At 39.9% G+C, this 12,898-nt stretch overlaps 1 protein-coding gene across 1 annotated transcript in view; it reads left to right on the top strand.

Moving 5' to 3' along the window:
• The window catches only part of LOC149276769 (selenocysteine-specific elongation factor-like), a 68,338-nt gene extending 59,711 nt beyond the window's left edge, over nucleotides 1-8,627 (top strand). Inside the window, exon 7 of the mRNA XM_089503301.1 lies at nucleotides 8,443-8,627. Within this exon, the coding sequence (XP_089359427.1) occupies nucleotides 8,443-8,627 (185 nt within the window). The remainder of the gene's footprint in view (nucleotides 1-8,442) is intronic.
• Nucleotides 8,628-12,898: the final 4,271 nt, after the last annotated feature.

Raw genomic sequence — 12,898 nt, forward strand, 5'->3', positions numbered from 1 at the left:
CATTAATGACATTTAGACAAGACAGAATATACGAAGGGCCCTTTTGAAACATTTTTGTAATTTTTAAAAAAAATTCAGTTTAACATAACAGACATTTACTGCTGCCTGGTAATATTCAACATGCGCAGAGCCGGCATATTATCAAGGTGCTTTTGTAACCGTTCCGTTGATCAGTTTATCTTCTGAGTATTTTAATAAACGCCATCCTCATCTTTTTTTTTTTTGTTGTTGTTTTTTCTTCTGACAGTCTCTCTATTTGTGTTCCAAACATAAGTCCGCCTTGTGGTTTCGCTAAAGAGCTTAATTTATTTTTTAACTTGTTTATATGTATTTTCGACTGGTTACATTATACCACGCTAATCTAATTTCCTGACTTCCTAAGAAGCTCCCTCCGCCTCCCCTCCCATTCAGTCCATGAGCACAACAAAGTGATTATAAGTGCAATTCGATCATTTTGGGATGTGGTAACTAAAACCACTAGTCCTAGAGTCAGACCAAAATACAATAGAGTACCTGACCGTTTGCTTAGGATCCCCTCTCTGCATTCAGATACTTTGTATTTATAAATCAATGAATGATGACTATTGGCTTCCCTTGAAGGCCACAAGCAGGGGTAGCAGAATTTTTGGGACAGTAGCATAGTTCCAGGGGAAGGCAGCGAGCCAAATATCCCAGATATTTTTGTTTAGTTCTTGGTATGTTGGATGGAACTCCTTGTGGGCTTCTCGTACGGTTGATTTTGTAGCAAACATTCCATGGAAAGGTCTCTTTTGGTCAGAGGCGCCCACAGACCAGTCTGAATTTAAATTTCTAGGATGGCAGGTTGAGGCTGAAGACCATTAGATGTGGACATTCAGGCTCTCTGACTGTACAGGTCTGAACACATAGGCTCCTTCTATATGACATTAGAAACTTAATAACGGTCGCCCTTGTCTGTGGGATATGTCCTTCACCTTGGTTTTCATCTGGAGAAACCTTGTCCGCATTTCAAAATCAGGAAGCTCAGGACATAGCCCACGGTGCAGACACCGTTTAGAAGAACATAAGGGTACTTCACATAGTATGGAGGACATTCAAAGAGCTTGGAGGCTTGTCAGCTGGTCATAACTATTCTTTTAGGTCATTCTTGGTAAATAATTCTACAATCTCTAAACCCTTGTCATGTTCAGCCAACATATCCGGAATTTTTGGACACTTATATAAAGAGTTGGCTGCCCTCGAAGCGCTCTTCTTTATTTCCCACCTGTGTATTCGGATTCAAATCTATACCCTGTATATTAGAAATGTGACTTGCTTTGTTGATTTTTTTTTTGGCTACTGTTTTTATTTGACCCAGGGGGAAAGGAGAAGACACCTAGTCCGACCTAGTCGGAGAACACGTTCTGTTCCTCTCTGTACGAAGTTACTTGGTTAACAGGCCAGATTCCGGTTTGTCTGCGGGGCTTCCGTTTAAAATTACTAAAATATGCGAGGGGGGGAAAAGTGGCAGATGCATAGCAAGGACCTCTGCGCCCGAGAGTGGGGTCTAGTATCCTGTACCAGTAGCAACATGAGCAGGACTGGATCCCAGAGGACATCTTACTGGTTTTCTTAAGGCCTCCTTCGGAAGCAGACATCACAGAGATGTAGAATAAGACTTGGAGGCAAAGAGAAACACAGGGAAATAATATTTCAGTGGATGTCCTCTCGGCCTGGAAGTCATTGGTGTAAAAGGCACTCCTCCCTGTTTTAAGGAAATGTATTTGTAGTTTTTCTAGGCACCGGAGTGTAGGAAGTAACATGGGGCGCCAAGAGACAAAGTGCTTCCATGGAACGTATTTACATTGGTTTCCACGCACGGGGGGGATAATGTTCAGGGAAGGAAAACACAGGAACGAGACCCGCGCTCACCAGGCAGCCTGGAACAGAACCAGCGCTAGCTGCCGATGTATTCTGTCAGCACAATGCTGCCGGCGATCATTTAACACCTTCGCTGCCGGCGTGTAAGGAAGTGCATTCCTCTACACTCCTCGGGTTTAAGAAAGGATTTGATTCTTTTTAGTATTTACTAAAATGGTCGTAGTCCACTGAATATAACGTGGTCATAAATGCCGGAATATGAATTCATCAAGAGAAGGGTTTTCATTTTCTTCCCTGCCGGGATTGCACCCCTCCCTTAACGTTTCAAATGGGTAAAGAATTAATTTTCCGCTGGGGGGGTGCATTTAGGGACATCGCCTGGGCTTTACTGAGATATTGTTGAATGTACTTCACCAATTTCTGGCTGTTTCTACACACAATATCGTGGGGTTTTTTGGGCTGTAGATACCCTCATACCCAGCAAATATTCCGAGCTCCTAGAAAAGAGGGATATTAGGGGGGGGGAGCAACAGAGGGGTTTTGGGTTGAAAAAGGGGCTGCCCCCCTAAATAGGGACACATAGAAGAAAAAACATTTCCAATTCCCACGACACCTTATTTAAACAGTTTTTTCCACTGTATTTCAGTATCAAATGGCAGTTCTGCGGGGTAGCTTAAAGTAAAATGTATACATTTATTTTATGGCCACCAAAATCTTCTCCGGGTTCCTAATGAAATCAGAATGTTTTTGCTCAGCTTTGCAACAAAGACACAGGACTCTTACCAGCGAGTATCTATTGCATCCATTAATATTAATAAAAAATACAGACACACTTCCCATGATGTCTTCTGTTAGTTACACAATGCTGTCTATGTACTGTATACTTAAAGCGGTCGTGGAAAGCCAACCATTGTGCCCATTCATTATTATTATTATTATTAGAAATCAATTATTTAGTAAATAAGCAATACATACTTCATACTTTACTTTAAGTCCTTTTAAAGCTTTATTGTTATTTACCAAATTGCGGCATTATTTTGGCAACACTCTGCTTATTCCAGTGGGGGTCGGATGTCGCATAAAGAGGCCGCATAATCTGTAAATGCCATTACATAGATTTATGTAGTGTATCGAACTATAAAATGTCAGATTTGGGAAAAAATGACAGCTCCACTTTAAACATTTATATATATTATATATATTTTATATATTACATATATATATATATTATATATAAACATATATATAAATAATATATATACGATGTAGAAGATGTTTTATTGGAGATTTGCTCCAGTTCAGATCTCTCACCTTAAGTGATAAAAATGAATAAATAATTGAATTTGTTAGTATTATTATTATTTTATAATATAATACAATTTATGTTTTTTATAAAATATATTATAAAATAATATACATATATATTCTATACAGTTGGCACAAAACTTTTTTCTGGTTGGCAAATAATTTTCCTCTTGCAGCCCCCGCCCTTCCCTTCTTTTTCCTAAATTCCTCCCCCTGTTGTATAAGAAGCTTAGCCGAGGTTGAACAAGGTATTAAGCAACATTAAGACATCGGAACATGCAGCATTTTTCCTCTTTTGTGTTACTGTAAAAACAAGCTAGTTCCATCAAAAGACAATCAAAGGCTTGTTTGAGAATATTAAGTATCTTTACAAGCTGCGCTGTGAAGAACGTCGGCACAAATAAGGAGACGCCTGTATTTTTTTTTTCTTTTCTTCGACTTAATTTGCTTTGTTGTGATGACAACGGAGAGCAAACCTTATTTCGAGAAATGAAAAACGTAATCTCCTTATCATTTGAAAGCAAACTGCATATTTGTTTATGCGCAATATGCTCCGCCGCGTGAAAGTTTAAATGAAAGGCCTCTCCATTTCTTCGGTCCCGCGTTGCGCTCTCGTAGATTGAGATGTGCTTTATGCGCCAGCATGGTGTATGCCGAACAATGAGTAAATGGAGGGTCAGTGTGAAGTAGCAGCTTTACGCGGGAAAATGTAGCATTATCATGAAAGAGCAACTGCGGCACTTCATGTGAAGAGCATCGCAGAGCGGGGAGCCGTCCACAAGCAGACGCTACTTTCAGCACCACCTTGGACAATGTCAGAAACACTAAAGTTTCTTCTCTTAGGCTTAGGGTCTCCTGGGCAGATTCTCCGGGTCACACGGTCTGAAGCTGATACTTTCCCATTCTAATCTCATGATATCCCAATTGGTTTTCTTATCATAGCTGGAACCTCAGCTTTAATACAGGTGTGTTGGTTCTGAATACCTGATTATCTGATAATCGTAAAGAATCAGTTCATTTATAACGTCTGCATTTATTATTGAAACCAACTTTGAAGTAACTTTCCAATATCCCACCTCCAGCTCTCCCTGGTACATTGTTTTCTAGCACTTATCCTTTATGCTAATGTTCACGCTGCTAAGAAATCATCTTAATTCACAGATGTTACTAATAGTAATTTCCATCACAAGCGATAACAGACATCCTCAGGGCCATTGAAGGAGGTTCGCGATCATATTTGGGAACTCTCAGGTGTTACCCAGAGTCTCCAGGGTGAAGAGCTGCTTCCCCGGTCACCTGGGTCACCTCTTTGCAGGGGTGTGGTGTTTGGACACACCTTTTCCCAACCTACTTCTCCTACCACATCCACCCACTTAAGACTATCTGGGGCTGGCCCCACCCATGCATACTAGCCCCGCCATCTCACAAAGCCACTCCCCGGAGGAAACACTGGAAAGTTCAAAGGTATATTTCGCTGAACGGGAGAACGAGAGCCACAATGAAAAGACCAAACCGCCATGCGAAATTCCTGTTGAATCCAGAGCTTTACTGATTCATTGTCATACTTGCGACACAGGGGTCCTTTGCTCCATTTCTCCCCCTCTGGGTATAACAATGAATTAATTGATTAAGATTGATTTTATTTCAATATAGACGATTTGGGCATTTTACAGGGAGACTCCAGGTTCTCCTTTAAAGTTTTTTTACACTGACTTCCTGAATCCTCTGAGATTCCATTTTAAATCCTGGTTGTGACCTGCACAGCTCTGTACGTGCTATACTCCACGGCACGCCATATCTCTTTATTCATTCTCCCAAGATCCTGTCAGCAATTAAAGGGACGTAGCTTTATCTTTATATCCACAGATTACAGCAATTAAAGATATTACCTTTCTCAGATCATCTAGATATTTTCCAAAAGCGTTCTAGGTAATGATTGAAATAGGAAAGAAAAAGGAATTAAGAACCGCAGAGGGTTTCCGTATATCATCTCGGGTCGGAGATGACGGATCTGTGGGAACTCAGGAAGGGACAATTTCTTTAAGCTTTTCTCTTTGCTTTATATGAACTGAAGAAGAAGAAAAAACCCATAACTTTAAATAGTGTGTAATGTGCGCCCACTGGGACCCCATTACTGTGCAAATTATCCGAATCCCCCTTTAGCTGCACTTGGTTCCCAGTGCATGAGATAAAAGGTTAGCAGAGAAATGGTGAACAAGAGTTGGTGTTTCCTCGTCTGGCATCCGACATGAAAGTGATGCCGGCAATTGGAAGCAATTTGTACGACCGTTTGATGACTCTATTAATTACGGCACCAACAAACTGCTTGGGAAAAGCGTTTTGTTTTCTCGCATTCTTCTCTGATTGCTAGCAGCGAGAGCCAAGTCTGAAGACCTGTGTCTCTGAGCCGCTCGGAGCGAAGAGCAATCGTGCTTTGTGTCTAAATACCTCTCATCTCCGCGTAGCTCTGTCCAGGCAGCCCCTCATTCCAAAAACCTACCTGTGGCCCTATTCCAACCACAGCAGCCTCTTAATTTAGGGCCATCCATAAGGCGGTTGGGCTGCTGCTTGGGGTCCGCTTTGGTCCACCGGAGATCGATCAGTATGTTACGACAACATAATACGTTTATCATTTTATTTGGAGATCCGTTATTATTTTACTCAGCGCCCCTTTAATCCGAGATATATATTGTATCTATACATTTAATGATGCCCTTATTGCTTGGTGAATATCAGGGAAAACGCTTTCTGGGGCAGGTAGAGATTCACGGAGGGTAGATTTAGCAGTGGGTGGAGTTTAGGTCTGGAATAGGTGGAGAGAAGCTTTAAAGTGGGCAGGGAATAGGCAGGGCCTTTCACCAGTAACCCCACCCAGATAATGAGTCCATGGTAAATCTACTTACATTACATGACATCTGTTAACATTGTAATTAAAAAGTAGTACGTGAATATCTTTTTCGGAATGACAGATGCATGGAAACGCCTCCCAGCAGAGGCCGTTGGGGGTAGTTGGGTAAAAGGAATCAGTAACACCAGAGGCAGACTCTCCGCTGTTTTAGGAACAAAAAATCAAACCAATAATCTATTTTTTGGAACCCACGCACACGCAGATTATTATGTTTCTCTTACGTCCTATTTTTCGTGAACCCGTTAACAATGTAATGTAATTGCCCGGCAGAAACCGAAAACAAAACAAAAAGCTCTTAATGTTTTCTCTAAGCGAGCGGCACAGCCGGAGCTTAATTAATGGAAGCAGATTTTTCGCCGTGTATCCAAGCACACGCAGTCCTTGTTCATCGGAGATTAAACCGTAATGTTTAGTTAAACACAACTTCATCTAAAAATACCCCGCGGCCCCAGCTATTGAGTAGCCAATGTCTTCTTCAGTGACAGATATATTTCCATTCATTTCCTCGCACTCAAGGAACGCAAAGCATGTATTGTGTAACGGGAGAATTCCACGGGGGGAGATGGAAGCCAGATTGGAGCTCTGTCTGACTCGGGGACGCTGGCTTTTAAGATCTTGGTGTAATTCCGTCAGGCGAGCGCGCAGACGTCCTGGCACCAGGTGCCCACCACCATTGTGTACAATGCCAGTCACTTGGGTAGCCTCGAATCAAACTACTCGTTTCACTAGGTTTTCCCCCAAACCTATTTAGTAACAAATTTATGTTTTTGAGAGCCGTAATCTCCATAGTCTTACTTTTGTGAGCTGCGTTAAAAACTATCCACTAAACAGCTACTGACGTCTATTGAAATTATTTCATATAGAATATAATATCAAAAAAAATATTATTATAATTATTGTGATATTTAAAATGATAATGGTTTAATGGCTAGTAAAGCCCGCAGTTTCTTAGTCGGTGTTCTTAATTATAAATGTATCCTAAACCTTATTAGCTTGGGGATTTTGTAAGACTTTTTTAGTTTGTAAGAAAAAGTATTTGGATTTAAAAAAAAAATAAAAAAAAATTGTAATTGTCGCAATTTACATTTCCCATTTTTTATTGATAATAATGATATTGCGCATGAATTTCCTGTCCGTCCTTATTTTTCCTCTTTTTTGGCTGTATCTCCTCAATTGGCTACAGTTTCATCAAAAGGAAAAAGTGCAAAGGTTCGGTGGCGTTATGTGATGCTGATTATCTGGTGCTGAGGGGTTAATTGTAGTCTGAGAATCAAACTCCACCGTCATGGAAGGAGGATGTCTCGGCCTTTTGCGTGCAGCTTCGGATACCCCGTCCGTGTCTCTGTAATTGAGCAAATCACCTGGGTTCGTAGACCTCCTGTCTCCACTAAATCGTGAGCATCGGCATCTTTTGTCATGTCCTGGAATGGGAATACCTATCAGAGTCTCGCTATGAGGGCAGCGAGTCTGATACGTGCTCGAGATAAGGTTATGTGACACCACGGTTTTCAGAAGAAGCCGGTCCCCTGTCTGGCAGCCCCGTTTCGGAGCGTTCAGCTGACGGTGGCACTGTGTGCGCTCCTTAGGTTCAGTCTTACCTTATCAGAAAAGAAGCACTATCCGAGCCACGTGGTGACCCAGGTGCCCCCAGCTTCTGGGGTATCAGTGCAATCCTATCCAAGCAGTGCACCTTATCATATCTCCACAATACAGTCAAGAAGTGACTGCGTAACAAGGTAGACGGGGATTATTGATGGTGAAAAGGGAGATGTAAAATGAATCCAGGGGGCCGATGTGTTTACATGGTGACAATCAACATCGGGGATAGAAGGTGGTTTTAGCAGAAGAAAAGCAAGCGCTGATCTTCTTAACACTAAAATAGTTTATTTCTTACCTTAGTGGAGTCTAAATGCCTTCCGGTTGATAATATAGTTTGAGAATGTCTCTTGGAGATCTATAAGCCTAAAGAATTATGATTCCTTCCTTTTAAAAAAAGAGAGGAAAGGAAGCTTTTTTATCATAGTGATCGATACACCTCACATCATATGCAAGTAAAAGGTTTATACCTTTTTTACACCATATTTTTGTTGTTACCTGTTGTACAGCGCCGCAGAATAGAATGGCGCTATATAAATCAATAAAAAAGTAATAATTTAAGAAGCGCCAACATATTGAGAAACAGCAGTGATGAACATGGTTAATCTTGCCACGCGTAGCTGCCTATTTCCGGTAAGGCATATATTAGGAGAACCGTATCCTCTATCTGTATCCATATATTAAGTCACCTCCCGGGACATTTCTAGCCAACTACATTTTTTGGGTCCTTCCAATGTTTGACTCGCTTTCTCGGTGCCTAAACGCTAACCGTTTTCAATCGTTCTGTCTTGTAGATGGTCTGAAACCCGACACAAAGCAGATCCTCACCGTCCCTTCGAAGAAGAAGTCCAAAGCAAGCAAAGGGGACTCGGAGACTCCTAAGGAGGAGGAGATCAAACAAGACGCCCAACCTGTTCTAATCAACCTGACTTTCAGAAGATACGTCTTCGACCCACAGAAGAAAATGACTCAGTCTTAATGTATAAACGGGTTCTTATACTGGAATATATTTGTAGCTTGATGGCCCAGGGACCGGCACATTTATCGTGAAGTTTGCTATGGTATAGAAATGCACTGTAATAGGTTAAAGGCCAATAAATTCAAATGAGGACACACTTCAGATCTGTGAAACGGCAACCCCGGTGAAATATATATATTTAACCCATGTTCAAAATATATGTTTTTTTTCCTTTACCTTCATTTCTAATTGTAATGCTATTTTTCTGAAGGTTTGACTTCCCATTCGGAAATATCTTGTAATTCCAAGAATAATTTGCTTTCCCCATCGTACTGAAAAAGAAGTCACGTGCGTATCTGATAACCCTTCTGATTTGCGATGGAGGCTTTGGTTACCATCCATAGCAGTGTACCTTCATTGTGGAAGGGGGTAGCGTATTTGGCTCCCCCCACCGCCTGAATGGTTTTTCCCATTCTCCATCCCATTGACGTCCAGTTTTATCACCCTAACCCCCAGTTCCCTTATGGAGCACTTATGGAGAGATCTATGGGTTTGGATAACTGTGATACACCCAGGTATGGCCATATCATTTCAGCTCTGTAATAATATGCAGATTTGTACATGATCTATAGTCCCTATTAACTGCCAATTAGTGCCTAAACGAATAATTAAGACAAATCAGACTTTTAACTAGAAGATAAAAATGAAGAAAAGTGATTTAAATGCCTTAAAATATGTATTTCTTTTCATGTGAGCATCAATGAACATTTTACATTAAACCTCAAATGCGAAACTGTGAAGAAAATGTTTGGACTGCTCCTATTTCTCTTCCTATTTGGTGACATCACAACAAATCATTTTTATTTGGGCAAACTCAGTTTTTTAAAAACTACATAACATTTTGGATCTGGATTCAATTCCTTTACTGAAAGTATAAATGATAAGTCATGTCAAAGCGTTTACCAAGGGAGCATTGATTTCTTTCTCAAATAAAACATCGTTTCCATACTGCTGTACCTCCTTTTTTAGTATTTTTTATCAATTTAGCCACGCTCGTTTTTGGGGAGGAACTCACCATGTTTAGCCCTTTTTAGCCCTTTTTAAGGCATAGCCCATAGCCCATGCAGTAAGGCTAGAATTTCCATGTCACCATAATGCAATGTGAAACATTTCTGAAAGTGTTTTCCTTCCAAAAAGTTAGAACTTTCCAGCTGTAATAGTTCCGCTTGAAGCATTGTCCACAGGTAACCAGCAGCAGAACATCGAGGCAACCCAAACAAGTGTTGTTATATCTTGTGGAGACAAAATATGGCATACAGAAGATCATAGCCTCCGAAAGATGCGTTTTCTGACCTGCAGGTTCCTTTGAAGATCCCCCATAATCAGATAGCGTCGCTATTATGACACTTGGCTTGTTGCAGCTGTCTGCAATAATTCCACATCCACCAGCTCAGCCGTTTGGTAACGAGGGATCGCAAACTATCAGAACACAACGTGGCCTCCTCATGCACCGTCAATTTCTGGGCACTGCAGAAAGGATTGCTGAGCATTTAATTAACGCCGGGTCGCGGGTTTCCTAGTGCCCTGAACGGTCGGGGGTTTCGGTCAGGAATGAAACCTACCAACGTGTAACATACACTGTCCCATCATCCTTAGTTCATATTCAGTGGCGGGAGAATAAAAGGCGTTTTCTGAACACAAATTAACGAATGTCGTTTTATTCGTCCTACATTTTATATAAGATATCTAAGATGGTAACCAGCTGGAGCAATCCGATAGAAATGAGCTACAAAATATTTGGCAGACGAAGCCTTGAGTAATAATGTGGGTGAATTATAACGAAGATGTTGGAATCATAGAATTATAGCACTTATTAAAAAGGCAATTAAATAGTAATTCCAATGAATATGACAAACCACTCAATAGGAGAAATCAGTACAGCTCAACAAAAAATGAAGAATAGATAAAAATCAGTAACCGTTTGGGTTTCCATTATCAACAAAGCATGGGGCAGGCTTTGGTTGGGATGGGCAAGTATCCATGGCTTAATGGTATATTTTTATTTGGATACACCCCTGAGGTTCCTGGTGGGCACTCGGGACCTTGGGGTGGGTAATTTTTGGAGAGGCAGGGTCAGTTTGCTCTATGCATTTACACTTCATTTGCAATGTTACGACATTGAAACCCAAGTGTCTATAGATTCTAAGGCATAGGAGATGGCTACCTATGCGATAAAACAGCTGAAACAAAACCAAAATAAACATATATATATATAATATCCAGAAGAAAAGCCAAACCTCTCCTCCTATCCAATCAAAAATGCTTACGAAATCTAATACGCAGTGAATTTAAATCTTCAATACAAGAAGACAGAAGAACTAAAACAAAATAATAATAAAAAAATAAATATATATAAATATAAATCATTACCAAGGAAATTAATTGATGAACTGTATACGAACACACATATATTGAGGGTAATCCTATAGCACCGTATTCAAAGTGGATAATTTAAGGTGCGGTACCATCATTTGGCTGAACAGCTAAATTATTCTACATTCTCTGCAATTTGGTGGTCAATTAAATATTTTTTTGTGAACACTGTGTCTAGAGAGGGGCCTGTTTTCCGTACAGTTAACCAAAAATATAGACAGGTCCTAAATAATTCTCGGTGATTCTGTCGAGCCTTACATTACTGGGGCTTTAATTAGTAAAACCCATCAGAATAATATTTTGGGGTGTCATAAAATGAATTTTCTTTTGTGAAAATTGTAAGCAGTCCAGCAGGTGCAGGTAACTCTTTGGTATGGGTTTCAAGAGGAACAACATTAGGAGGGGAGGAATTTTGGGGCAATTCCTGAGAGTTTGAAGATATTTTATTATAAAAGACCATTACTAAATATTCTCTGTTTCTCTCCATTGGACACAAGAAATAATGAAATGGCTTAATCTATTTGTGAATTAATCCTCAGGTTCTCCAACATTTTGGTTCGGGAACCACTTTTAAAAGTCATTGAATGTGTAAAAAATTACCAAAAACCTTCCTTTTAGGAGAATTTGAATTGACCAGTTATCTTCAGTCGCAAATCGATCACATGGAACTTTTATTTCACAACGAGAAATGAAAGCTGGGGTTTTTATTAATTGAGAAGAAAATTCCATATTTTAATTTTTTTGTTGTGTGCAAGAAATGTATTCATAGGGAAAAATAGCAGTAACAGCCTAATGAAGTCTGTGCATGCGCAGATATGGACATGTGAGCTTAATTAACAAGAGATATTGCTTGTTTTACAGAAATACAGGGCCTCTAGATTGCTGCACGGATGACTGCAGAAACACAAGGGGTTAAATTCATTTCACTATCTAATTCGGGATCTCATAAAGATTTTTTTCTTCTGGATGAAGCCCTTATTTCTCCTCGGTGCTGTGTCTGGCCTCTCCTGAGAAGTGACCCTCGCCTACTCCTACTTTCAGCTCCCTTTAAAGATCCAGGATTTATAACCATCGGGATAGATTCCTGCCCAGTGTTTATAAAAAGACTTAAAAAAAAAAAAATCTCTTAAAAGAAACCGTATTATTCTTGGCTCCGAACCTCGCAGTCTTGCGCTTGTCCTGTTAAAACAGTCCTTCTTGGCAGCGGTTAAGGATTCTACCATGTTCTGTTGTAATGTATTTTTTATTCTATAAAAAAATCTCTAAATATCCCATCCCAATTTTTTGTTATTTTGATTGTTTTTTTTTGTTTTTGTTTTTTTTTACAATTGAAACATTGTATCATAAACATATTAAAGAATTAAAAAAAAAAAGATCTTTGGATAAGCAATCATCTTTTATATTATTAATACATTATTTATTCCGTTATGGCATGTACTTTTCACTAGGTCGGTGCCCAGGGAAAGGCTGGCATCCTCCACACCGCGCAAGCAGCCATGATATTAGAGCGGGTTTACGTAATGCTGCTGTTCCACTTATCTACCACCCTCTCAGTGTCACTTTTATGAAATAAAATCCATTGATCTAGACAACAGGACACACTTATTAAGGCACATTCCCTAAAAGAATATCCATTTTATAATTTCAGACTCAGGGTATTACTGACGTCCACAAATTTATATTTTTTTGGTTACTTCGAACATTTAAATTAGCTTCTCGCAGCCAATGGCAAATTTTAAAAAAATATTAAACGATCGGGCTTTTTAAAAAAAAAATAAAATTTAATAAAACTAAGATCTCATCTGTTGTACAAAACCCCCACCCAACCCTTGTGGTGCGTGGGTGCCACTTTTCCATCA

Source organism: Sceloporus occidentalis, unplaced genomic scaffold, assembly GCF_023333645.1.
Source record: "Sceloporus occidentalis isolate IW3139 unplaced genomic scaffold, rSceOcc1.0.p SCAF_225, whole genome shotgun sequence".
Classification (NCBI taxonomy): Eukaryota; Metazoa; Chordata; class Lepidosauria; order Squamata; family Phrynosomatidae; genus Sceloporus; species Sceloporus occidentalis.